Source organism: Thermobia domestica, chromosome 5 (assembly GCF_964235325.1).
Source record: "Thermobia domestica chromosome 5, izTheDome1.hap1.1, whole genome shotgun sequence".
Classification (NCBI taxonomy): Eukaryota; Metazoa; Arthropoda; class Insecta; order Zygentoma; family Lepismatidae; genus Thermobia; species Thermobia domestica.
The window spans coordinates 31277057-31301794 of record NC_137458.1 but is presented as its reverse complement, the minus strand read 5'-3'; the positions used below and the strand labels follow the sequence as shown (position 1 = coordinate 31301794).

The 24738-nt window shown below is 35.9% G+C and overlaps 1 protein-coding gene across 2 annotated transcripts in view; it reads right to left on the bottom strand.

Moving 5' to 3' along the window:
- Positions 1-24738, bottom strand: part of LOC145685834 (uncharacterized) — a 220526-nt gene that overhangs the window by 126096 nt on the left and 69692 nt on the right. For both annotated transcript variants that reach the window (XM_081758426.1, XM_081758427.1), the window contains exon 2: positions 17975-18123. In XM_081758426.1, coding sequence (XP_081614552.1) covers positions 17975-18123 — 149 coding nt within the window. The remainder of the gene's footprint in view (positions 1-17974; positions 18124-24738) is intronic.

Sequence of the window (24738 nt, the reverse complement as noted above, 5' to 3'; positions counted from 1 at the left end):
CACCACTTCCCTAAAACAGGGCGAAACCCTGTAAAAAAGTAGCTAGCCTTGGCTAGCATTGTAAACGAAACGCTTAGACTGGTACTGTAGCATTTTAATAGATAGATAAAATGATAATCATGCCTGTTGCTCTGTATGGTTGCGAAACATGGTTGCTTATTCGAAACAAAGAGCATAGATTGAAAGTATTTGAGAACAAGATCCTGAGACGAATATTCGGACCCAAGAGAAACGGGAATAGGGAATGGCGGAAACTCCATAACGAGGAACTTCATAATTCATACGGTTTACCCAATATTGTTAGGGTCATCAAATCTAGGAGGCTCACGTGGGCAGGTCATGTAGCCAGGGTGGAAGAAAGAACAAACGCTTTCAAAATCTTCACGGGAAGACCATCCGGAAAACAACCATTAGGAAGACGTTGCTGCAGCTGGGGGAGAATATTAAGATGGATCTCGCAGAAATAGGAATACAAAGTAAAAACTGGATCCAATTGGATAAGGATAGAAGTCAGTGGAGAGCTGTTGTGAACGCGGCATTGAACCTCCGGGTTCCATAGGGCATAGGATTAGTTAGTTTATGTATTTGCATATTAGATACTACATGCAAGAAGAAAGAAAACATTGATCATACATGAATTAAAAACTCCAATCTGAAGTAGGCTCAAATCTTGCAAAGGGTGCGAGATATTGAAAATGTAATGAAAAAAATCTCCCCTTTACGGTATCTCTTGCCGATTTTTATTAAGACGTTTTCAATTGTACCTGCAAAGGAATATGTACAGATGTGAGGAAAAAGGAGAGTCATGCTTATATGTGAATGATGAGAGATCGCAGGTTCAGCTAGTCTATCTATTAAAATGTTACAATAGCAATTAAGAGCTTTTTTTTATTTTTAGAGAGAGACAGGTTGGTTTGAAATCTTTATTGTCATTCAACATGTGGGAATAAGAAGAACTGCCACTAGAGGTTTCGCCCTCTCTCTTGGCCTGGGATGTGGTAGCATCAATTATTAATGATTGCATTTTAGTTGGGTAGTGAGCTGTCAAAGGAAAATGTTTATAAGTAACAGTATACAGAAAGCAAAATGTTGCAAACACATATACGTACGTTAATATAATCGAATATATTTGAATAATAATAATAATAATAATAATAATAATAATAATAATAATAATAATAATAATAATATGAACAGTAATATTATCTAAACTAATACATAAATAGTACTAGAGAATGAGTGTGTAAAATAAATAAGAAGTGCAGAGCAAGCAACAAAATAAATACATTTTCAAAATATGAGTATACAAAAGTGCTAATGAATATAAGTGCATTGTAAGGGAAGATTTTCATGCTCATGATAATGAATGCAGTGCACATCACATCACAACACAACACAATGAAATAAGTTAGTGAGATGAATGCTGGTTACTCTTCTGTCTTGGGGCGACTCAAGACTCATGTGAAACATGGGGAAGCCCTTATTAGTTTTTGTGGGAGACAGTGCTATAATGGTAAGAGATGAGGAAAGCCATCATGGATGAGCTGTCGTCGGAAAAATCTTGCATGCTGATAACCATCTGGAAGTTGTCGAGTATAAATGGAAAGGAGGATGCTGAGAGGTGTATAGCAGTATCGGTACTGAGAGTCTTGTTCCAAGTCTGTGAATATTGTATCGAGAAATATATATTTATATGAATGGAAACATTTAGCTATATATTTTTGGCGTAAGAGAGCTATGTGTTGGACAAGCGGAGTACAATCAATCTTATTATAAAGGTCATCATTGGGGTACGGTAGTTTTATGCGAAATGCGACTCTGATGGCATGACGTTCAAGAATTTCTAATCTATTGTAAAACTTGTGCGGAGCAGAGCACCAGGTTATATGACCGAAAGTAAGAACACAATGCATGAAGGCTTTGCTCAGTGGTAGAGCGTTCACCTTTGGTGCTTGGGGTCTCGGGTTTGATCCCCGCTCCCGCCAAGTGAACTTTGTGGTGGACAAACACCGTAAACGTGGGTTTTCTCAGGGTTCTCCCGTTTCCTCCCACTTTCATCATTCCACCATTTCATTCATTACTCATCATCACCGTCTGCTTTAACCTAACCGGCATAATTGTGGGACGTAAAACTCAAAGATTTCATTTCATTTTCATAAAGGCTTTATAAGTATTCAGTAATATTTTAGAGTTTAAACCCCCGTTTTGACCCACAAGACAACGTAGAAGCTCCAATCGGTTTTTGCTTTCACAGCAAGTTTCTGGAGTTGGGCTGTCCACCTCAATTTATCATCGAAAACAATACCTAAATATGTAACAGTTTTAGTAGATTGTAAACAATGATCGGCAACATGTATCCGTAGCAAATTTGGATTTTGATTAACCCTGCTGCGGCTGTTATGTGGTAAAATTACTATAGCCTGTGTTTTGTCTTCGTTAACAGTGAGACTCCATTTATCGCACCAGTGAAGAAATACTGTAATTGTAACCTGTAAGTGGACGTTAATCTGCTGGATTGTTTTACCAAGAGTGAGAAAAGCGGTATCATCCGGATATTGGAACAAATATGTATTAGATGTGGAGATGGCAAATTCGAGGCATAGAGGATGTAAAGAAGAGGTGATAAGCTTGAATCATGTGGTACACCGGTGCATGGAAATATAGGATGCGATAGAGAGCCGTTGATATTGAGTATAAAGGAATATATAACTCGGAAATAAGTCAGAGGAATTCTTAGTTTCCAGAGTTTATAAAATAAGACATAATGCCAAATGTAGACAAACGTTTTCTCCAGATCCATAAGTATGAGACAAGACGCTAGTGCTTTGTTATAATGATTTGTAATAATAGTGGTAAGGCAAAGTAATTGGTCATTAATACTGTATAGGGGCCGGAAACCTGTTTGGTGAAAAGGTAGAAGGTTATGCACATTAAGATATGGATGGATTAGGTGTACTAGGATTTTTTCAAATAGTTTACCTAACTTAGATGTTAATTGTATGGATCGATACGATGTCACGGAGTGACGTGGTTTGTTAGGTTTTAAGAACATACAAAGTTTAGACATCTTCCAGTCCTCAGGATAATAGCTAGTTCGTACAATAAACGTATAGCTAAGAAGACAAAAAATTGTACTGAGCATTCTTTAAGAATTCTGTAAGATATAGAATCAGATCCAGAGCAGTATTACGTATACGTTTAAGAACTCCACGTATTTCATCAGAAGTAATCTCCTGACAAGTAAACCTTACGTTTGCGTGAATCAAGTTGTGGACTGAGACACATATGAGAAAGTAGCACTAAACGTGATCAGTATTTCAGTGAAGTTGTAGGTGCGAAGCTCCAGGGGTTTAGGAGATACAGCTACCAGAACATCACATGGAAGTACAGAATAGTCTTCATACAGTTGGAGGTAAAAGCTCTGTAAGACCTCTTATAACGACAAAAGATGAATAACAAATATATGGGTACATATTAGGACTAGGGGGAAGTCATCTAGTAAGGGTATACCTTACGGCGGCCATCTCGAAATCCGCCATTTTGAATTAAGGTTAAGTTTTTAAAATAGGAATTGGGTCATGTGATATATGATTTAAGGCGCAAATTTAATCAGAAGAACAATGGTGACGTTAATTTTGATTTACGCGCAATTGGTAAAAAGTTACAGGGAAATTAAATATTGTTGCAGCATATGTATTAGTCCTTTACCCCACCTTGTAAATTTTGTGTTAATGATAATAATTAAATAAAAAGCAGGTGGATAAATATTAGGTCTATGGTAAGAGTTGCCTTGATGGCGGCCATGTTCAAATCCGCCATTTTGAATCAGACAAAGGTTTTAAACAAAACGCAGAACAGTGACACCTTATTAATAGCAAAGCAAATTTTACCATAACTTCAACGGTATAACCATTTTTGCTTTATCATTAACCAGCACAAAATTAAACGGATCGCTCCTTACGACTACTGCTTTGACGGAATTGTTAACGACAAATGTTTGAAGTGTAACTCGATTGCCTTTGTCAGGTGTGCTCACTGTGAGCAGAGCATTTATGCAAGTCATGCACTCTTTTCTGAACTACATATTGATTGTACTAATTGAGGACTTTTCTGGAAGAAAGACCCAAGTTCAATTATGACTGAATTCCACTTTGGTCATTTTCCCTTCAATTAGCAACTTGTTTATGCGACAAGAAATGCTGGTTAAGGATAAAGCAAAAAGGGTTATACCATTAGATTTATGGTAAAATTTGCTATTAATAAGGTGTCAATGTTATGCGTCTTGTTTAAAACTTTTGTCTGATTCAAAATGGCGGATTTGAACATGGCTGACATCAAGGCAACTCTTACCATAGACCTAATATTTATCCACCTGCTTTTTATTTAATTATTATCATTAACACAAAATTTACAAGGTGGGGTAAAGGACTAATACATATGCTGCAACAATATTTAATTTCCCTGGAACTTTTTACTAATTGCGCGTAAATCAAAATTAACGTCACCATCGTTCTTCTGATTAAATTTGCGCCTTAAATCATGTATCACATGACCCAATTCCTATTTTAAAAACTTAACCTTAATTCAAAATGGTGGATTTCAAGATGGCCGCCGTCAGGTATACCCTTACTATATGACTTCCCCCTAGTCCTAATATGTACCCATATATTTGTTATTCACCTTTTGTCGTTACAAGAGGTCTTACAGAACTTTTACCTTCAACTGTATGAAGACTATTCTGTACTTCCATGTGATGTTCTGGTAGCTGTATCTCCTAAACCCCTGGAGCTTCGCACCTACAACTTCACTGAAATACTGACCACATATAGTACAACTTTTTCATATATGTCTCAGTCAGCAACTCAATTCACCCAAACGTAAGGTTTACTTGTGAGTCAAAGGGATGGAGTTATCTAACTCATGCGATGTCGAAGGTTGGAGCAATCCGTTAAGTACCGGTTCAGATAGTTGGGTCAGATAGATAGAACGGTGTGTGGATAGAGGCGGTGTAAAGACTGCTTGCAAATGAGATGCAAAAGCATGAGCTTTTGCTTGATCTGTCTGCAAAAGGTGATCGTCCTGTACCAGAGGGTAAGTAGTACCAACTTTCTGTCCAGTCAATAGGTTAAATTGCTACCAGTATTTTGTAGGGTGCATTTCCGTGTTCGGCTTGTTGCACACTTTACTCCAACTAAGTCTTTTGTGGACAACAATGTACTTGTGAACTGTGCGTTGCCAACGACGCGCTTCCGCTAAATATTCAAAGTTTCGTGTCCTCTCGTATTCACGAAAATACTGCCTGGATTTTCTTACAAGTGTGAGGTACTGAGGTGGTAATATTGGTTGATTTGTTTTACCATGGTAGGTAGTGATATTCTTGTTAGCACTGTCAACAAGTGCAGTGGTTATATTATTAACGGCGTTGTTGAGATCAATTTCAGATGTTGGTGGTTCCATCTGATTCAACGTGATATTAATATTAGTTCTATACTTCTCCCAGTTAGCTTTATCGTACAAGAGAATATTTCTTGTAAATGATAGAGACTATGGTTGGCGTGCATGATTGATTTGGACCTTTATAGGTAGGTGGCTACTACCGATAGAATCAAGAACAGTTACAGTGACTTTAGCAAACTAATGAAGCTATGCTAATAAGAACATTGTGAGTAGTTTGACTAGTGGGCCTGGTGTGTCTTGGTAGATTGTATATATGTCTATGCAAAACTATCGATATATAATCAGATAACTGAGTTTTATCTCTATCGGAACGACTGTGAATATTCAAGATATGCTAAGATTAGAAGATGACGATACTGAGAAAACAAGTATCGAAAGAATTCTAGTGGAAGTATATGTACTGGACGGACGTAGATCGTAGCCACAGTTTGATAGATATGTTGTCGTCACCAAGTGCTGTGGTCGTGGAACATACGTTGGTACGGAGAGATGTCGATAAGGAAGCTTATTGCGTATTCCAATTGCTACGCCGCCTTGTGCTCTGGTGTTGGTGTCTGGGTAATCATGCCGTACAAACTGATACCTGGGAAAGTTTATGGATTGTGGAGGTTTAAGAGCTGTCTCGTTCAATGCAAATATATCAAATAGTGTTCGATCTTGTGTTAAAGATCAAATATTCATAAAAAGAATAGTAAGACCCATACTGAAACAGAAGGAGTGGGTTTTAAACTGCAGTATCGCGTGGTGCAATATGAAAATGAACAAAGGGACCAGAATATGTGGCATACAGATTAACTTGTAAAATAACAGAGACTGCTGTAATAACATGGCCGAGAATAAGCTGACGTTGGAAAAATGTGTAATGCTTTATTTTATAACATTTATTATCTTAAAAAGGCTGTTCATGTGTATAGCATAAAATTTACTTATTTTCCTCCAATTGTTTTAATGCATTAGGAACAACAAATATGTCCAGATGTTATTGTACAATGATGTTGAAGTTGTTTGGTGTAGTTCTCCATTTTTACCTGAAAACCACGAAGAACTGAACCTGTGGACCAGTTAAACGTCGCCATCTCGACTTGCGGAATCGAGAAGAAAAATAGTTTAGGTCGGTTCGTGGCAAAACAAGCAAGATCACACGAAATAGAATATTTACAATGCCATGTAAAAAATGCTGAAAAGAAGACATGACATAATGAATTTATGAACAAAGTTAATAATAAAGTCAACAGAATTGTACACACAAATAGTGATGTTTTCAAAATAATATATTATTGACTTTATCAACATATGTAATTGATCTATTGTTTTACAAATGTCTACACAATAGTGTTCAAATACTCAAATGAACTTCCAAATTTTTATATTCTATATTTCCGTGAATGTGTGTTATTACATATAATTATTATTTGCCTACAGAATTCAGGTAAGGTTCAGGTAAGTATTATCAATTCTAAGTAGCAGTAGGTTAGGTTTGATTTTAAAAGGATAAGTTCAGATAGAAAGTAATGAAGTAAGTTCCAGACGAATTTCAAGTAGACTAAAGTTGATTCCCATAAGGTAAGTATTTAGCATAAATCCAGGATAGGAATTTCCAAAAGGTAAGTATCCAGTAGGTTTGTACATAAATATTGAAAAAGTAAATATCAATTTCCAAATAAGTTTGTTAGGATTGATGGTATATATATATGTGTGTGATTTCTATTTGTACTTCTTATCATTCTAATGTATTTTTAGTTGAACTTTTGAGAAATTGTTGCATAGTTTGTTTTTATAAATATCCAGTAAGCTACAAAGTTGGCTGTTTTCTGATCTTTCAAGTTCACGGATGTGTTAGACGTGGCAGATGTATCAACTGTAACGAAGAAATCCCGGTACTTTAGAGATGGGCATAATCGAACGACCGTAGTCGATTCGTTCGATTTTTCTCATAGTTCGAACGAATCAATTATTAGTTCATAGTTCGGACGATTCGTTCAGATGTTCACAAAAGTGTAGTCGACGAAACTTTTTCTACTATTCATATGTTCGTTCATATAAACGTTCATTCCTAAATGAGCAAATCGTTCGAACGGCTTCTTGTAGAAGAAGAAAAAGACATCAACTCTCTGTAACTGAACTGTGGTTCGTTCAGCACGTTCTCCGTGCATGTGAATAGGCGGAGCTTAGTAGAAGAGGGAGAAAGTCAATGCAATTCTCATTTTGAACACAGCGCGGGGAGTTCTCGATCAGAGTTTTTTTTCATTTGGTCCTTGTAATCGCGAGCCCGTCTGCCCTTGTTCCTGTCTTTCTGTTATACTTGTTGCCTGCGAAGAGGAACAGGGAGGGAGGGAGACAAGCAAAATAAATGTGGTGTGTGTCATAAATGGGAGAATAAAATACACCATTCTTTAGCAAAGAAAAATCAAATTTGATGAATCGATGACATCACGGGCAACCCACATCGCCAGTGGAGTAACTTGAAGCTTCAGTGCCCCCACAATCCTTATTTATGCACACTTAACTTTCTAAACATTTTCTTTATATTTTGATCCCCTGCAGCTCTGCGTTACGGGGGCGCTATTTACGCCTATGCATATCGCAATGACAAGGAACGGACATGGACCTGTCATCGGGATATCCGAATCAAACCTAGCCCATTCGATAAACATAACAAAGATATGGTCATGCACAAAAAATTAAGTGCCATGGACAACAGAGTAAGTCCCTGGGGCCCATTAACACTGTTAGTATAAAGAAAAATGTCGACTCCGAGTGAAATAGCTATTGCATCAACACTATTCGTTGGAAAGTCATGGCTTATAGTTCATTTTCTTCAGCATGAAACAAGCTTTCTAGAGGTGCTATGTATTAGGACCCATAACGTACCTGAACAGGGAAGATTTGGAGAATGTCATGAAAATTCCCTCTAGAAATCCCTCCCATCAACTTTGAACCCCCTTTGGAGTGACCCCGGGTAAAAGCACACAATCCAAACGTACCTCGAAAAATACTTTAGGAGATAAGAAATATGTGTACCTAGTTTTGTATTTATAGACAGAATAAGTATAAGGGGTAAGCTTGTATTGGTATAGAAGTTTTTCTGTCATATCTATTCCGCCTATCAATACAAAACTAGGTACACATATTTCTTATCTCCTAAAGTATTTTTGAGGTACATCTGGATTGTGTGCTTTTACCCAGAGCCACTCCAGAGGGGTTCTAAGTTGATGGTAGGGATTTTCCCGACATTCTCCAAATTTTACCTATTCAAGTACGTTATGGGTCACAGTACATAGCACATCTGAAAGCTTGTTTCATGCTTAAGAGAATGAACTATAAACCATGACTTTCCAATGAACAGTGTTGATGCAATAGGTACTTCATTGCGAAGCTTTACTCAATTGTCCATGAGACCTAATTTTTTGTGCATGAACATATCTTTGTTATATTTATCGAATGGATTAGATTTGGTTCCGGATGACACGTTCATATATGTTGCTTGTGACATATTTTGTATGTGTGTGAAAGTCTATTTTATATTGCTAATGACGATGTACCTCATTAATATGAATATAGGGTCTAATAGTTCTAGGAAAAGGTTTGCATGTTCGGGAAAACAATGAAACAGGTCTCTTTTTTCTAATAAAAATAGCATAGTCCCTTTGGCAGAAGAAGGAAATGCAGAGGTAGAACGAGCGATAACTTACTTCATCTTCATTGAAGAAAACTTCCTCCACAGCACCAACTTCATTCTTTCAATTGTGTCATTATTTCGTTCATGGAGGGTTGAAAGAAAAAAAAAGAACAAGGGTTCCCTTCTTTGGCAATAACAGTTTCTTTACCTCCCTCCCTCTTCCACTCATGTCTGGAAATCTGAAAATGGCGCGAACATTTATCAGAAGTAATAAAACCCAATACGGAAGAGCCTACTGGCATAAAGTTGACTCAGAGCGCATGCGCCAGTATCTGTAATCAGCTTTAGCCTGACTGGAATATGAACGAATAATCCAACAGTCGATACAAGAGTCTTTTCTGACGACATTCTCAAAATGAACAATTCGTTCGAACGAATCGTTCGAACGATCTGACGAATAGTCGACTGGTCGTTCGACTATACCGATCGTTCGATCATGCACATCTCTACGGTACTTGTTAAAATCTTATCCCTATATCCAAAACGTCATTCAATTTGTTTCTTTTATTTGTATATACTTATATTGTCTTAACTCTTATTAACACATTTTCTTTATTATTTTATTTTATTTTTACTACCTTTTTACCACGTAGCTTCATTTTTATATACATTAATTATCAAATTATTTTCCTTTTCAGGGAATAGAAATCAGCACTTTAGTACTAGGGATTATATTTTTAATACACACGTCATAAAGACCTCTTCCTGCTGATGAATAGCTAAAGGATATATTTTCAAACCATTACTACATCTATGAACATCCGTCTCCTTTAGCCTAACCGGCATAACCGTGGGACATAAAACTCAAAGATTTCATTTCATTTTCATCTATGAACACATTGCTCCATTACAAGAATATGCAGCCAATTTATGAATAGCTTATGTAAATTTAAGTACCGTATGCATATTCAATAATTATAGGAAATTTTGAGTTGTGAGGCCAATCATTGATTACTAGAATTTTGTCATTATTTCTGTATATAAATCAAGAGTGCATATTATCAGGTGGAACATGAAACTTCGGGAAGATTAGCTTCCCGAGCAAAGATTACTTAGCTCATAGCCATTCTTTACTTTCCTTTCCACCTTCAAAATAAATAATAATTTTTTAGTAATTATCAAATTACCTGTTAGCTTCTTCAGCATTTATTTTATTATATTTTACCGCACTTTTATCATATAAGATTCAGGAATAATTTGAAATTATCTTCAACAAGTTTTCCTCTTTTCTTTCAGACGTTCAAAAACTTTTTTCAGAATAAAATAGATAATCATTAATTTAATACATTTTCTTCTTCTTTTAATCTTTGTTTCTAGGGATTATACGGGCCACAAAACTAATTGCCCACATCTAAATATTTAACACTAAACATAATTAAAATTTTAAATTGAACTTATTTTAGAAATACAAATAAACAAAATTTAACTACAAAACACAAATTAAAAATATATGTAATGCACGGTATAGATTAAGAATACCGGGGCATTACAAGTGTTTTGCAAAATAAGAGTGATATATCGCAGGAAGTTTTCCACAGTGATAGATGAAGCAATAGATTGTGAGAATGGAACTGAAGCATCCGTTGTACGCAGCGGAACTGTCATTTCTGGTTGATTTGGATCAGGTGACGTCTTAGACTTGCAATTGTAACTGTAAGTAGGATGCGTTGTGCTGGAACATGTGGAACAATGTGGTTGTTTTCCCGTATTCGGGCACTCCTTGGTTTCATGTTGTCATGCACAATACCCACATTTGGGAACATTTGGACATTTTGACGTGATATGTGCATTACAAGTTTGACCCTTCTCCCATCTAACTGGGAGAGGTGAGGAAGTGCAGGATGGCTCTACACGGTGTCTTTTTTTGAAGATGTAAGCTCAATCTTGCAACAAGGTGTCAATAAAAGTCTGGAACGTGGTTAAGACACGAACCATGTATGTAGCACCATTGTTATTTTTAGTACGAATACATTTCGCTACATCAATGCCTTCTGCTTTAAGTTCCTCGGGAACTTCATCATCCGTCATTTCTGGCAAAACGCCTCGAATAAACACAGACATCATTGGTGTGCGAGGTAGTGGTGGATTTTGCTTTACTTTGTCAGTCAGATTCAAAAGCTTGGCATTTTTATCAAATATTTGATAACTTGCTTTGTTACGGCGTGTTATGCCGAATTTTTCGTCATCTGACTTTATGATAACACCACTTTTAGTGAATATGATTTGCTTCACACTAGCCCGCGGAAGGTACTTCATGATTTGATTGAAAATGTACCGACAATTGTTGTATTTGGCGTCATAATTGGTTAATAGAAATGAATAAAGCTTCGGGCGAGTCGGTGATGCAATATAGATAGGTGGTGTTACCGAAATAGACGGTGTAGGCTCTGGCATTTCTTCCGTACGTTCAGCTGGTTTCTCTATATAAGTAGGTGAACGGGATCGAGAGCGTTTATCTAAGGATTCAGCACTACTTTCAGACAAGGGTCGACCGCGCAGATTTTTGCGAGGGTTCCTTCCTGTATCTTCCGAAGGGTTGCAGGTTGGAGGTACAACTTTTCCCGGTAACCGATGTATGGAATGAACCCGGTAACCGATTCACTTATGTCTCTTTGGCCAGATTAGTGAAAAAAAAGAAGTAGCAAACGAATGTTTTTGAGTCAATTCTATGAAATTACTAGTAGATGTGTAATATATGAACTCCTTACTCCAGTGATTAAAGGGACCATTTATCTCGATACGTCCTTGTAATCCTTAAATAGACATAAATCGTTGAAATTTCGCACAATATAAATATCGGTAAGGTAACGTTCTTTGATATACTCTGAAATACCGCCAGCTTAACAGTGTTGGCGATCAAATGTAAAGTTATAGTTTTTCAAATTGCACTACGTTACGTTAATACACATTTCAAATTTACATGAAGAAGTAGTTAAAATATAACAATTTTTATTCAGTATTGTAAACTAAGGACGCTACAACATCACGAATTAAATATTAAAGATACAAGGAATTAAATATTTGAATTTGAAAAACCTTTATTTCGAAAAAAAATGTTTAAGTACATACATCAAAATCCACAGAGAGCTTTCAATAGAGGTGAAGATCATTATCTCGTTTACAGAAATTCGATACCTCAAACGGTTCTGGATATATTGCAAATAATGTTAAAGTTTGCAACACTGCTAAAAATTGTCAAATTTCGAGGACTTTGTTGCAATTATACCTAAAAGGATATTATTGGAATGTTATAGAAGCTAAGTAAATCGTTTCAAAAAGTTCCCGCTACTATACCATTTTAAGAAAATTATCGAATTTATCATTTTTTAATATATTTTCGGAATGGCTTGAGATATCAAAGTGCTGTAAACGGCATTATGATAAAATTATATCTATTAAAAACCATCTAGTGAATTGGATGTGATACTTACTTAAACACTTCCTCGACACTAAAGCACTTCGTACATGCATTACGTTTACCCCGTCCCTGTCTCTTGCGTTATTACTGTTATAGAACTCTCCAAAATTTGGTTGCTTTTACATGTTTGTAATACTGTAGCGTTCTTAGTTTGCAACACTGTATAATAAGTGTGGTATTGTAACTTTTCGTTTTACATGTAAATTTGAAATACATAATAACCTGGCGTACTGTCATTTTTAAACAATCACAATTTTATGTTGGGTTGGCAACACTGTTAATCTTGTTGTATTGCAAAGTATGTCAAACAATGCGTCAATATTGATAGTTGCATGGTACGAATCTTCAACCTTTTGTATCTGTCAGTGTAAGAGTTACAAGAGCGTATCGATATAAATAGTTCATCCTACATACAGGGTGTTCATGAACTAGACATTACTTCCAAAATCATGAAGTATTATTAATGTATGTCTCCTTTAGCACACAGATCATGAATGTGAGTCATGAACCACAGACGTAATGATTTTATTTATTTTCATCTTACTCATTATATTCAGTCTCTGTTGTAATTATGCAACCACACACAACACAAAAAATTCGCCATCTTGCTCCTGTTCAAAATATGAAAGTTCTGTCAACGAATTTTATCACTTATTGGAACATCGTTCCGTCTGTCTCCAATTTGACATATCTTTCCTAAAGGAATATCCGGGACTCACCATTTCTTCTTAGAGCTATCTTGCGCCGCTACTGAACGATTCGGAGTCATGCATATTTGGATGAAACAAATTACAAGTCTAAGACAATAACATGCCGCCTCAGCTCATTGGTTAATAGTTATGGAGAGCCCCCCCCTTACGATTTTGGACAGCCCTCGCTCTGAAACTGTACACTTGTGAACAGTGGTCCATCTGATTATTTTCCTTATTTTGATGTAAAGAATCATCTATTTCAGTTTGTCGGTCTAGTTCATTATCACCCTACATCTCTCTCTCTCTCTCTCTCTCTATATATATATATATATATATATATATATATATATATATATATATATAGTATAAATTACAATAGTTTTAGTGTTGGGTCAATCCATCACTTCTCAATCAAGTGATCGAGAAAATAAGGAAAATTGACGTTCGACGTTTTCAAAAAAATCTAATTTGTTCAGAAATGTTCAATCGATATTAGAGTACTTGAAGACGCAATTAACTATTTTTTTACAACATCGCATGTCGATGCAGCGGCTGCCGCCATTTTGTCTTTTCTCGATTTCAGGCGTTTACGTTGTTTTGAATATCTTAGCCTGTATTTGTCCTACCTAATTGAAAATTGCTGGACGTCTCCAACTTGTGCGCAGCTAAACCTTTAATCTCTTAACATTTTTGCCTAAAACTACTTGAAAGAGATGAAACTAAAGCCTACAGTAGCAACTTTCTTGGACATTGAAGATATGTTTGGGAAAGGAAGCAACTGACATGGAGGTCTGAATTTGTGTGTGCAGGTAGTCCGGAGTCATAAGTTAATACACAAAAATTTACATATTTGTAGCTGCTGCCAAAGTCCTGGAAAAAATCGTAAAGTTGGGGAATTATGCCAATTTTGCATATTTCACTGTCCAATATCTCCAATGGGTCTGGAGTTTAAAAAACTGACATTTTGGGAATAGTTACTCCTTAGTATACCGTAACACACAACAAAGCGCGTTTTGTGTTTTTGAGCGGAAGGGGGTCAAAGTATTAAGGAATGATTTCATACTCTAGCAGGTGTTTTGTTCACAATTTCAACTGGAAATTCGTTCTTGTGAAGTAAAATAAAGTAGGATGAATGGTTAGTCCAGTCAAGATTCTCAAACTCTTTTCTTTCCTCAGTTGTGACTCACTGTCTTTATCACACCCACAGCAGCACTACTCAAAAATGCCGCTATCAGCAGAAGGCGAGAAAAGTCAAAATGCACACTTGAAAAGAGTCCGTAAGTATCCATTGCTCTTGTTGCCTGCTATATCAATGATATTCAATCATGTTTATTCTTGCTTTAACTGTCAACTCATGTAGGACACTGTTATCCTTTCGTTTGATCTACATTCCCCAGTCAGTGAACATTCATTCGATGTAAACACTGTGAGTGTGATAAAGACAATTCGCCTTATACAGAGTTGTTTTGACGTATGATTAGCGTGATACTAAAACCTGACTATTGCAGGAAACATATGTTAGTCGAACTCTTTAGTCTGGCACTAATCACCCATCACAAATACTCTGCATATGGCCCAGTTAGTCACAACTAGAAGAAAGAAACGAATTTGAGAACCTTGACTGGACTAGCCATTCATCCTACTTTATTTTACGTCACAACAACCAGATTCTAGTTGAAATTGTGAACAAAATACCTCCTAGAGTATGACGTCATTCCTTAATACTTTGACCCCTTCTGCTCAAAAACACGCAACGCAGTTCTTTGTTGTGTTATGGTATACTAAAGGAGTAACTATTCTCAAAATTTCAGTTTTTTTAACCAGGCCCATTGGAGATATTGGACAGTGAAATATGCAAAATTGGCATAATTCCTCAACTTTACGATTTTTTTAGGCCTTTGGGAACAGCTACAAGTCTGTAAATTTTTGTGTATTAACTTATGATCCCGCACTACACGCACACACAAATTCAGACTTCTATTTCAGTTGCTTCCTCTTCCAAACATGTCTTCAATGTCCAAAAATTTTGCTACTGTGGGTCTTAATTTCACCCCTTTCAAGTCGTTTTAGGCAAACGCGTTAAGAGGTCGAAGTTTTAGCTCTGCACAAATTGGAGGCGTCCAGTAATTTTCAATTTGTTAGGACAAATGCATGCTCAGATATTCAAACGAATGTAAACTCCTGAAATCGAGAAAACGCAAAATGGCGGCAGCCTCTGTGTAGCTACGAGATGATTTGAAAATCGAACGATCGTGGTTTTGAAGTACCCTGATATAAGATAAACATTCATGAAAAAATTACGATTTTTTGGAGATGGTCAAGTAGCAAATGCTTGATCACTTAGAATGAACTGACACTGTTATACCACTTATTTGTATATGTATCATTTATATCCTACGTTTTGTGCATTTTTGCCATAAATATTTGGATATTTATGCTATTTAAGGGTGATTTTCGTAATTTTCATCGTTTTCGTACTGTGTTTGTGGGAAAATCGAAATAGGAAGATATCTGAGGAAATCTCAGAATCCTATTTTAGTTATTTCTCTTAAAACTTAGGTTTCTAAAAAAATCAGCTATTTTATCTTCATGGATAAGCTCCTTTGTTTTGACAAGATCGGCCTGATTGGAAGTTTAAAATCACTGTTAGGTCGAGATTTACTCAATATCTTTCATTGGGTCAAAATTCTTTCATTTTTGAGATTTAGGATCACCATTTATATTATGACGTCAGAAAGTAGCTAGTAGGTAACTTCTTTTTGTCAAGCCATGTCTTTTTCATTGAAGACAGCACGAAATGCAGTCGACTAGAACTGCGTTCGTCAAAATTATTTTAAAAATTCTATAAAGTAACAAGTCATGAGCTAAATTATTAATCAACTGGAATGTAGTTTGGTACTTAACGTGAGAATTCAAAAGGATTTCGACTAGTGTTCAGTGTTAAGGAGAGAACTTTACGAGTACCGGACGGTTCAGGCAGAGCTTTATTGGTCCCCGTCATGTTTGCCGCCATGGTGCTTTTTGAATATATATATATATATATATATATATATATATATATATATATATATATATATATATATGGGTTAAATATCTTAGTGTGTGACTATTTTAGGTTACCTTAGATTAGATTAGTTAGGTTTAAGGTATTATTTATGTTTAGTATATGTGCCTTGAATTCTGTATGTTTTAATGTGTTTAATATGGTTTAATGTTATGGAGCCGGGTCGCTGAAAGGGGCAATAAATCGTGCAGTTGAACCATAATGAGGTTTAAAAAGGCACATTAACGGAACACTGCTGTATGCGTATATAATATAACACCCACCACGAAAAACGGAAGATATATTCCTTTAGAAAAAATATAAATTTACTTGTGAAGCACTAAGAATATCAAAGGTAGAAGGGTTTTATCTGATTCTAAAAAAAAATCGTTTAACAACTGTAGTGGCTATATTCACTGTAAGTTAATTTGCTGTTTATGTGTTGCCAGTTTATGATTAAACTCACTGCTAGTTAAAGAAATTTACTTCTGTGATATATCATTCTCTTAGGCTGTAAATTTCACTATCTACGAATCATAATGCTGTCTACGAATAAATTGACAGATATTTTATTTTATTTAACCACTTAAAACTTTAACTATATATATATATATATATATATATATATATATATATATATATATATATATATATATATGTGTGTGTGTGTGTGTGTGTGTGTGTGTGTGTCTACAATGAAGCAGTGTGAGAACAAGCAGAACATTACACAATGTATATGATCTTACAGACAACATTTCATAAGTGCTATAACAGAGTTTAAGCTAATTATCTTTCTTTGTGTGTCCGAGAGTAGACACAACCGAATATTTTTTTTTTATTTCTTAAAATTCTAAGTTTAAATACTTCATGTGTTTATTCATTTGATTTTCGTTACGCAACGTTTTGGTCAGAATTTTACTTTATCGAGTTTTAGGTTTTTCTGTAGGGCTATTTCATAGCTTTTAGTTTTCAATGATCATCTGTTCCGTTTCAACTGAGAGGTCAGTATCTTATGCTCCTTGTCTGGTATTTGCAATCTTCTCCATAGAGTTACAGATAACAGACTGGAGGTATTGAAGTTGGAGTCTGGTTTGTCAAGGAAGATGTCCGGTAAACTTCCTTATACTAAATTTAAGTCCTGTTTTCCGGGCACATATGAGTGCAGAAAATGTATTCCTGATTGTTAAAAGTACTTCGTCTCTATCCCAGTTGACTATGTAACAATGAATCAGTAGCTTACTTCTGGAACTCATGTTCGAAAGCAAAGTGGATATCATAAACCCATTGGTGAATCATCATTTTTTTCTAGTTGATAGTTATTATTGTCTTCTTTAATTCTAAATAAAATTATATTTTGTTTACTGCAATGGCATTATTTATTGTGAGTTTTTATTCTTAGTTGATACATTGAGAAAAAAGCCCCACTAATGAGCTTAATATATCATGATGTTAAATAATCGTTTAGAATAAAACTTGGAGATTTCTCTCTACTTTCATAGGTGAATATGTAATAAAGTTATATTTTCAGGCGTTATTCATTCACGTAACACTAGTCAAACCTCATATTGTAAATTCTGGTATGTCCTTATTGATTAGGCATATCCGTTATATATGAAGATGATGAAATTCAACTTCCGAACATTAAGTTTACATATGTCAAATTTCGAAACATGGGTTTCACTTACCTTTGCCATCTTCGCTTGTTTTTCGCCATGATCTTGGGTACATTTATCGAGTAACCCTTCCATCTGCTGAGGATATACTCCGCCAAAGCGAAGACTGGAAAAAGCGAGTTCATTGGGTATGTCAAATTGTCTCCTAGGAACGCACTTTCCTGCAATTAGCAAAAGGAAATTAAGGTATACTGTATATCAACTTCAAAACTAGAAAATCAATGCAAAGAGAAAGGTCAGTTATATACGCATGTCAGTGGGGGAAAAATTCAGTTCCAATTTCGAGAAGAAACAAGTTATAAGAAGTTATGATTTAACCCGATCAAACACCTAAAGCTTTCTGTAGACGCAATACATCGAAAAAGCACAGGATGAGGTATAATCATAAGCTAATCACCCTGGGTGCACTGAAATTGCGCAAACTTTCACTCCCTTACCTGTTAACACAGATAAATCCTTCATGAGCAGGCAACAAAATTGGAAATTGTGCAAAAAAAAAGTTGTGCAATTTTACCATTATTACCATAAGCATTTCAACTAATAAAAAGTCACCAAAACACAAATAGTTTTAGGGAAAAATACAAAGTAAAGGATGACAATAGCATTTTCTCTTATTGTTACTATATACGTATGTGCACTGGCATCATTAGAGAGGGAGACGGGGAAATATATCCCAGTCAATAATTGTCGGTATTGTATAACTGTAATATTACAGTTTTAACCTTACAGTCAAATGTAGCATAATTCCCTGACGTTCTACGTGTTCTCGCGGCAGCTGGGGTAGGGTGATGCATTCGATTTGACGCGTTCTGACATTTTATATAGTATTCCTAAGATATTCCAATCTGTCATTTATTTCGACAGTTATTATTCATACATAATGACGCAGATATAGTCTATCGACTGTATCAGCATTATTACTAAATAAATAATAACTCATGCCTAAATAAATAACAGTTCAGAATATCTCAGAAATACCATATAGAAAATCAAACGTGTCAGACGAATGCATCACCACCCTACCCCACCTACCGCGAGGACACGTTCGGGAACGTCAGGCAATTATGCTAGATTTGGTTGCGTAAACGTCAGGATTTGGATGCTGAACCACCATTCAACGTCGAGGTTTGGCTGGAGTAACGTAGGGAAACTGAAAATATAGATTATTAACTGTGAGAAACAGTCTACGATTCGACTGGCTTGGTATTTGCGTTGTGTGTAGGTCTCACGATAACTCTCGAACGGCTGAACCGGTTCAAATGAAACTTTCAATGATTATTTATTGGTTCAAAGTACACATCATATTCTTACTCTGAGGGAAGAACAGACTGAAAGTATTTGAGAACAAGAACCTGAGCCGAATATTCGGACCCAATAGGAACGGGAATAGGGAATGGCGGAAACTTCATAACAAGGAACTACATAATTTATACGATGTACCAGACATTGTTAGGGTCATCAACTTTAGGAGACTTAGGTGAACAGGTCATGTAGCTACGATGGAAGAAAGTAGAAGCGCTTTCAAGTTCTTGACTGCAAGACTAATCGGAAAACAACCATTAGGAAGACCTAGGCGCAGATGGGAGGACAATATTAAGTTGGATCTCGCAGAGATAGGAATACAAAGTAGAACCTGGATCCAGTTAGGTAAGATAGAAGTCAGTGGAAAGCTTTTGTGAACGCGGTATTGAACCTCTGAGTTCCATAGGCCACAGAGTTAGTTAGTTAGTACCCATCAAATTAGTTGGAAAATAAAATCAGAGAAGAGAGCGAGGATGAAAACGTCCCTAAATAGTAAAAATGTAGAAAAAATATATAAAATTAACGAAAACCCAGAAACACCTGATTCGATTCAAATTAAACTTCCAAAAATTATTAATAGGTTAAATTACAGCTCAAGTTCGTTAGAGAAGAAAACCCAGACAGGAGAGAGGGAGTGAAAACAGCCCTTAAATGTGAAAAATGTAGGAAAAGTACTAAAAATAAATGATAACTGTTGAATGCCTGAACCGATTCGAATGAAACTTTCGAAGAATATTATTTGGTTAAAAATACAGGTCAAGTTGGTTCGTGGGGAAAATTGGGCAAAAGATAGGGAGTGAAAGCCCCTAAATGGAAAACAAAATGTAGGAAGAAAGCACTAACGATGAATACTTACTAGTATTAACATTTGTACTAGTACTAACTAAGCATATTATTTTTTTTAAATTCAATTAACAAATAAGCAATTAAGAAACATGCATTATATACCATTACAGACAACGAGACTTTATCCTGCTACGTTATAAACCAATCCACAATGCTCCTGCAACACCTTAGTAACTGAAAAGATATTACTGTTAATTCAATGAAAATGAAAGAAACTAAACACTGTTCTTAAGTTTTCACCAGATTTTTTATTACAATAGCAAGTCATAATATACATTACAATCTTTTCAATTATATATATATATATATATATATATATATATATATATATATATATAAAGTAAATACTTTTGAAGTTGCAAACAAAATTATGACAACTGTTATCATTGCAAACAACAATGGGATATTCATATTAAAATTTATAAACTGTATATCCATGTTTAAATACCAACGTTGTTTTACATACGTGTGCGAGCATATGAAAGGGGACCAGCTGGAGGTTAATGATTAACAGGTAAATTTGTACTTGAAAGTAGCATATTTTGAAGCACTATGCTTTAAACATTTTTACATAATCGGAATTCTTGTTTTGTTAACATGTGATTATTATACTCGGACGCGTAGGTCTGTTGTTATTACTTCCACTACACAAGAACAAATTATGTAGCACCAATGCCTCATATACGTACTTTTTATGAGTGGTCATATATACACATTCTTTTCATATGCATACACATGTATATATGTTGTAACCACTTTTGCCAAATAAAAATAGTCAAAGTAAGGGACATGTTGACAAGTTTAAACACGAATTACGGGAATAGTTTCGAAAAAACATGATCTAGCCATGCATCAAGTAAAAAGAGTAATCATTTAGACTGAAAGAAATACAAAAGCATTAACTAATACAAAGAGATAAGAAAACCTAGGTAAATTTCACTTTTGAAACATTGGATTTAAGTTACTTAAACTTTTCTTAAAAGAAAAATGTACTTCACGGTTGACTTAACTGCACTTATAATCTTTTCCAAGCTTGGATTTTATTTAGGCTGTCGAAACACTCAATGCAGCTTAAAGTCGAAGAGTTGATTGCTATTATAAGTTGAACTTTCATCAGCTGGGCAGAACACCTGTTTCTTGTGTCAGTCCATTTCAAATTCATATGTGCGAAAACTCTTTCCACAAATGAATTTGACAGTGGGATGCTTAGGAAAAAGGAGACGACGTTAAATAAAATTGGCAACTCAGAGCTTTTCTGAACCAGCATTTGCCATTTACTACCCACACTCATGACGACTCATTAAAACTTGTGAGCTTTAAAGTCGTTGTCTGAGGTAAATTTGTCATTTGGGCAAAATACGGGACTTTTGCCGTCCCGTATCGAAGCTTCCCGGGAAGCGGGAAAAAATCATAAAATAAAAGACTATCCCTAAAACTCCGGGACATTTGGGAACCCTTGTTGTAACATTACAAGAAAAATGTTTAAGAGATATTTCACCGGGTAGTAAGGCTATATACTAGGTAACTAATTTCTTAACATACAGAACTTAATATTCTGATCAGATGCAACAAACAAATACGTTGAACTCACCGCAGTATGTGAAGAAAACTCAAGTAAAATTTTCGAAGTATCCGTTACCTCATCTTCAGCTTGCTTACATTCGAAAAATGTTCAAAGAATCAGTTAATGTCCTTTTCGTCACGCTGAGGATGAAGTAGCGAATACTCCGAAAACATTACTTGTATGTTCTTCAGATAATATGGTGAGTACAAGCTTATTAATTTGTTTACATTAAAATATTTTAGTTTCCGAGGCCAAGATATTAAGTGTAAATTTTTCAGATTAATTATTTGATTTCAAGGAAAGTCGACACCCTGCGATCTGTGATTAGTCAAATAAACACATGTTAGCAAATGGAATGGACAACTAAGGAAATTGGTTATCCAAATAGGTAAATGTACACATTTCTTGTTGAGATCTGAAGAAAGATATCTCTTTTCTCAGCTATTTTTCGAACTATGTACACCTTGTCTCAAAAAGGTTGAGCGCATTCTTTATTGGTGTTTTGAGGCAAAAAGTTTCTAAGTCCAACTTCGGGTATCTTCGGAAAATAGTAAACCAAGTTCGAACCTCCAAGCCTTTGCAATCGGGAAAAAGTTTACAGATGTGTTTTTCTCCCTTAAAATATAATAAGACTTGTTATCAAGTGTTGAAAAAAAAGCAAACTTGATTGAAATACTTAATGATACAATATTTCGAAACCTTGTATTAATGTCAGCATTTGCTTGTTTGTCATTTAGCTCTCCATACGTGTAGGAACATTTAGATACGTTAAAGAATCCTTCCATATGTAAAAGAATGCTCAAAGTTAAGACAGAGAACATAATTATCGCGTGAGTACTAAAATAAAAGTAAAAGTAGAACAAAAACAGCGTTTGTAGTGGATATGAATGTCATAATTATCTTGAGAACCGTTATATCGCTAAAAGCTTGTTTCCAGAAGTCCTTGTGTTAGCTCACTGGTAAGCTATCGGATTTCAAATCATAAGGTTGTGAATTCGATTCTCTTCTGGGTCAATGCTTTTTTAAATTATATTTTCCGCAATGCATGAAAAATTATATAAAATAGTTACATTAAAATACAAAAGTTTTGTATATATATATATATATATATATATATATATATATATATATATATATATATATATATATAACGTAATCATTGCAGAACATAGTAATTATTATGTCTAAAATATAACATCTGAAATAGGTAGGTGTTCACAGTAGGTTGGTATTATATATGAGAATCTTAAATACAAGTTAGGAAATCGTTTAATAGCAATAAATAAATCATGTAGTGTATTTGTTTGCAGCTATTTGTCATACAGATGTAACTTCTCAATATTCTCATTACAGCATGTCATTTACATTCGTGAAATACAGTGTATTCCTACGGATATAGAAAGTGTATAAACAGAGTATCCAAAGTCGGATCCTGCTTCAAGACATACTTTTCCCGATCCTCTTAACGTCACGGGAAGAAACACAAATGCTCTTTAGAACGGAATGTCGTTACTTAGAGTCACATTCGAATACTTTGAATATGCTTTTGTATATTCATCTCTCTCTCTCTCTCTCTCTCTCTCTCTCTCGCTCGCTCGCTTTGTTTATATATATATATATATATGTGTGTGTGTGTTTCGGAATATCCCAAGTTGAATACAACATTTGCAAAGTATATGAGCATCATTGTCATCGAATACCGGAAATTGAAGTCGTGTTTCTTCAGGTTGCATTTGCGGCTTTATGTTAGCTCACTGGTAGAACACGGGCTTGGCAATGAAGAGGTCTTGAATTCAAAGCTTGCAGCGAATTATCATTTTTTTGTTAGTAGAATTGCACAGAAATCGGATACAAGGAGTGGTTTACTTCTAGAAATATTTTCAGAAGCGTTTAGGTAGCCCTGAAAAGGGCTGTTTTCGGGAGTTAAGGCGGGGACATTAATATTGTGCCCAAGACCCTTCTGAATTTATTACACGCCCCATTCTTCTGGGCATAGAATCTATTAAATGGGTGACAAATCTATCTCCTTCCCCTACCTCCAGACATGCTTCGGAAACAAGATGCCACAGGTCATCCTGAGTTCTTGGTGGATCTGCCTCAGGCCAACTGTCTCTTAGAGTACGCTTCACTTCTGACCACATATTTTCGATGGGATTGAGGTCCGCTCCACGAGGCGGCCAGTCAATTAAATCATCTCAGGCTGTCCTGCGAACCATTCCTGAACCACACGTGAAGTATGTATTGGCGACTGGTCTTGCTGGAAGTGAATTACACCATCAGGCTGAAATACTCGTACAGATTGCACCATGATATTACTCATAATGTCTAAGTACTGAGCACTGTCCAGATGTCCTTCAATTCTGTGAAGCTGTCCTGCTCCGCGACTGGAAATCCAACCCCAACATGAAATAGATCATGGCCACTGCAATTGCAAGCAGTCACATATCCAGGGTCATATCGGATGCCTCTCGGACGATACACAAAACGGCGTCCCTCATTTGATGTTGTGAATATGGATTCATCTGAGGAAACTACGTTTTCCCAATTGCGACACACATTCGCCTGTGCAAACGCGAGACGGTAAATTTTGTGGTCGTTTGAGAATTTTTCCTTCACGGCAGCAAAACGGCCACATAACCCAGCATGACGAAGCCTTCCCAAAGCTGTATGCTTACTACTAGGAAAGAGAGAAGCTTCTCTTAGCTGCCTAGACGTCCTTAGTGGGTCTAAGTGGGCTTCGTTTACTAATCTCGCATCTTCGGCTTCGGTTGACACATGCGGACGACCAGGAGATCGTAAATTACCAGTCTGACCTGTAGCACAATATTTCCGAATCCATCGCCTTCCTGTAGAGGCCGGGACACCTACTTGCCTGCTAGCTGCAGTTGCAGAATAGCCTCCCAACTGTCATAAAGCAATTACTGCTGTACGTCTATCCATAGTTACCAATGTTCTGAGCTGTGAGCAGGAAGCAATAGGTAAAAGCTAGTACCTGACGTGTGATTGGTTACTTGCACGACACGCCTATTGTAAGGACCGACTTTGTCAATGACTCGCGAAAGAA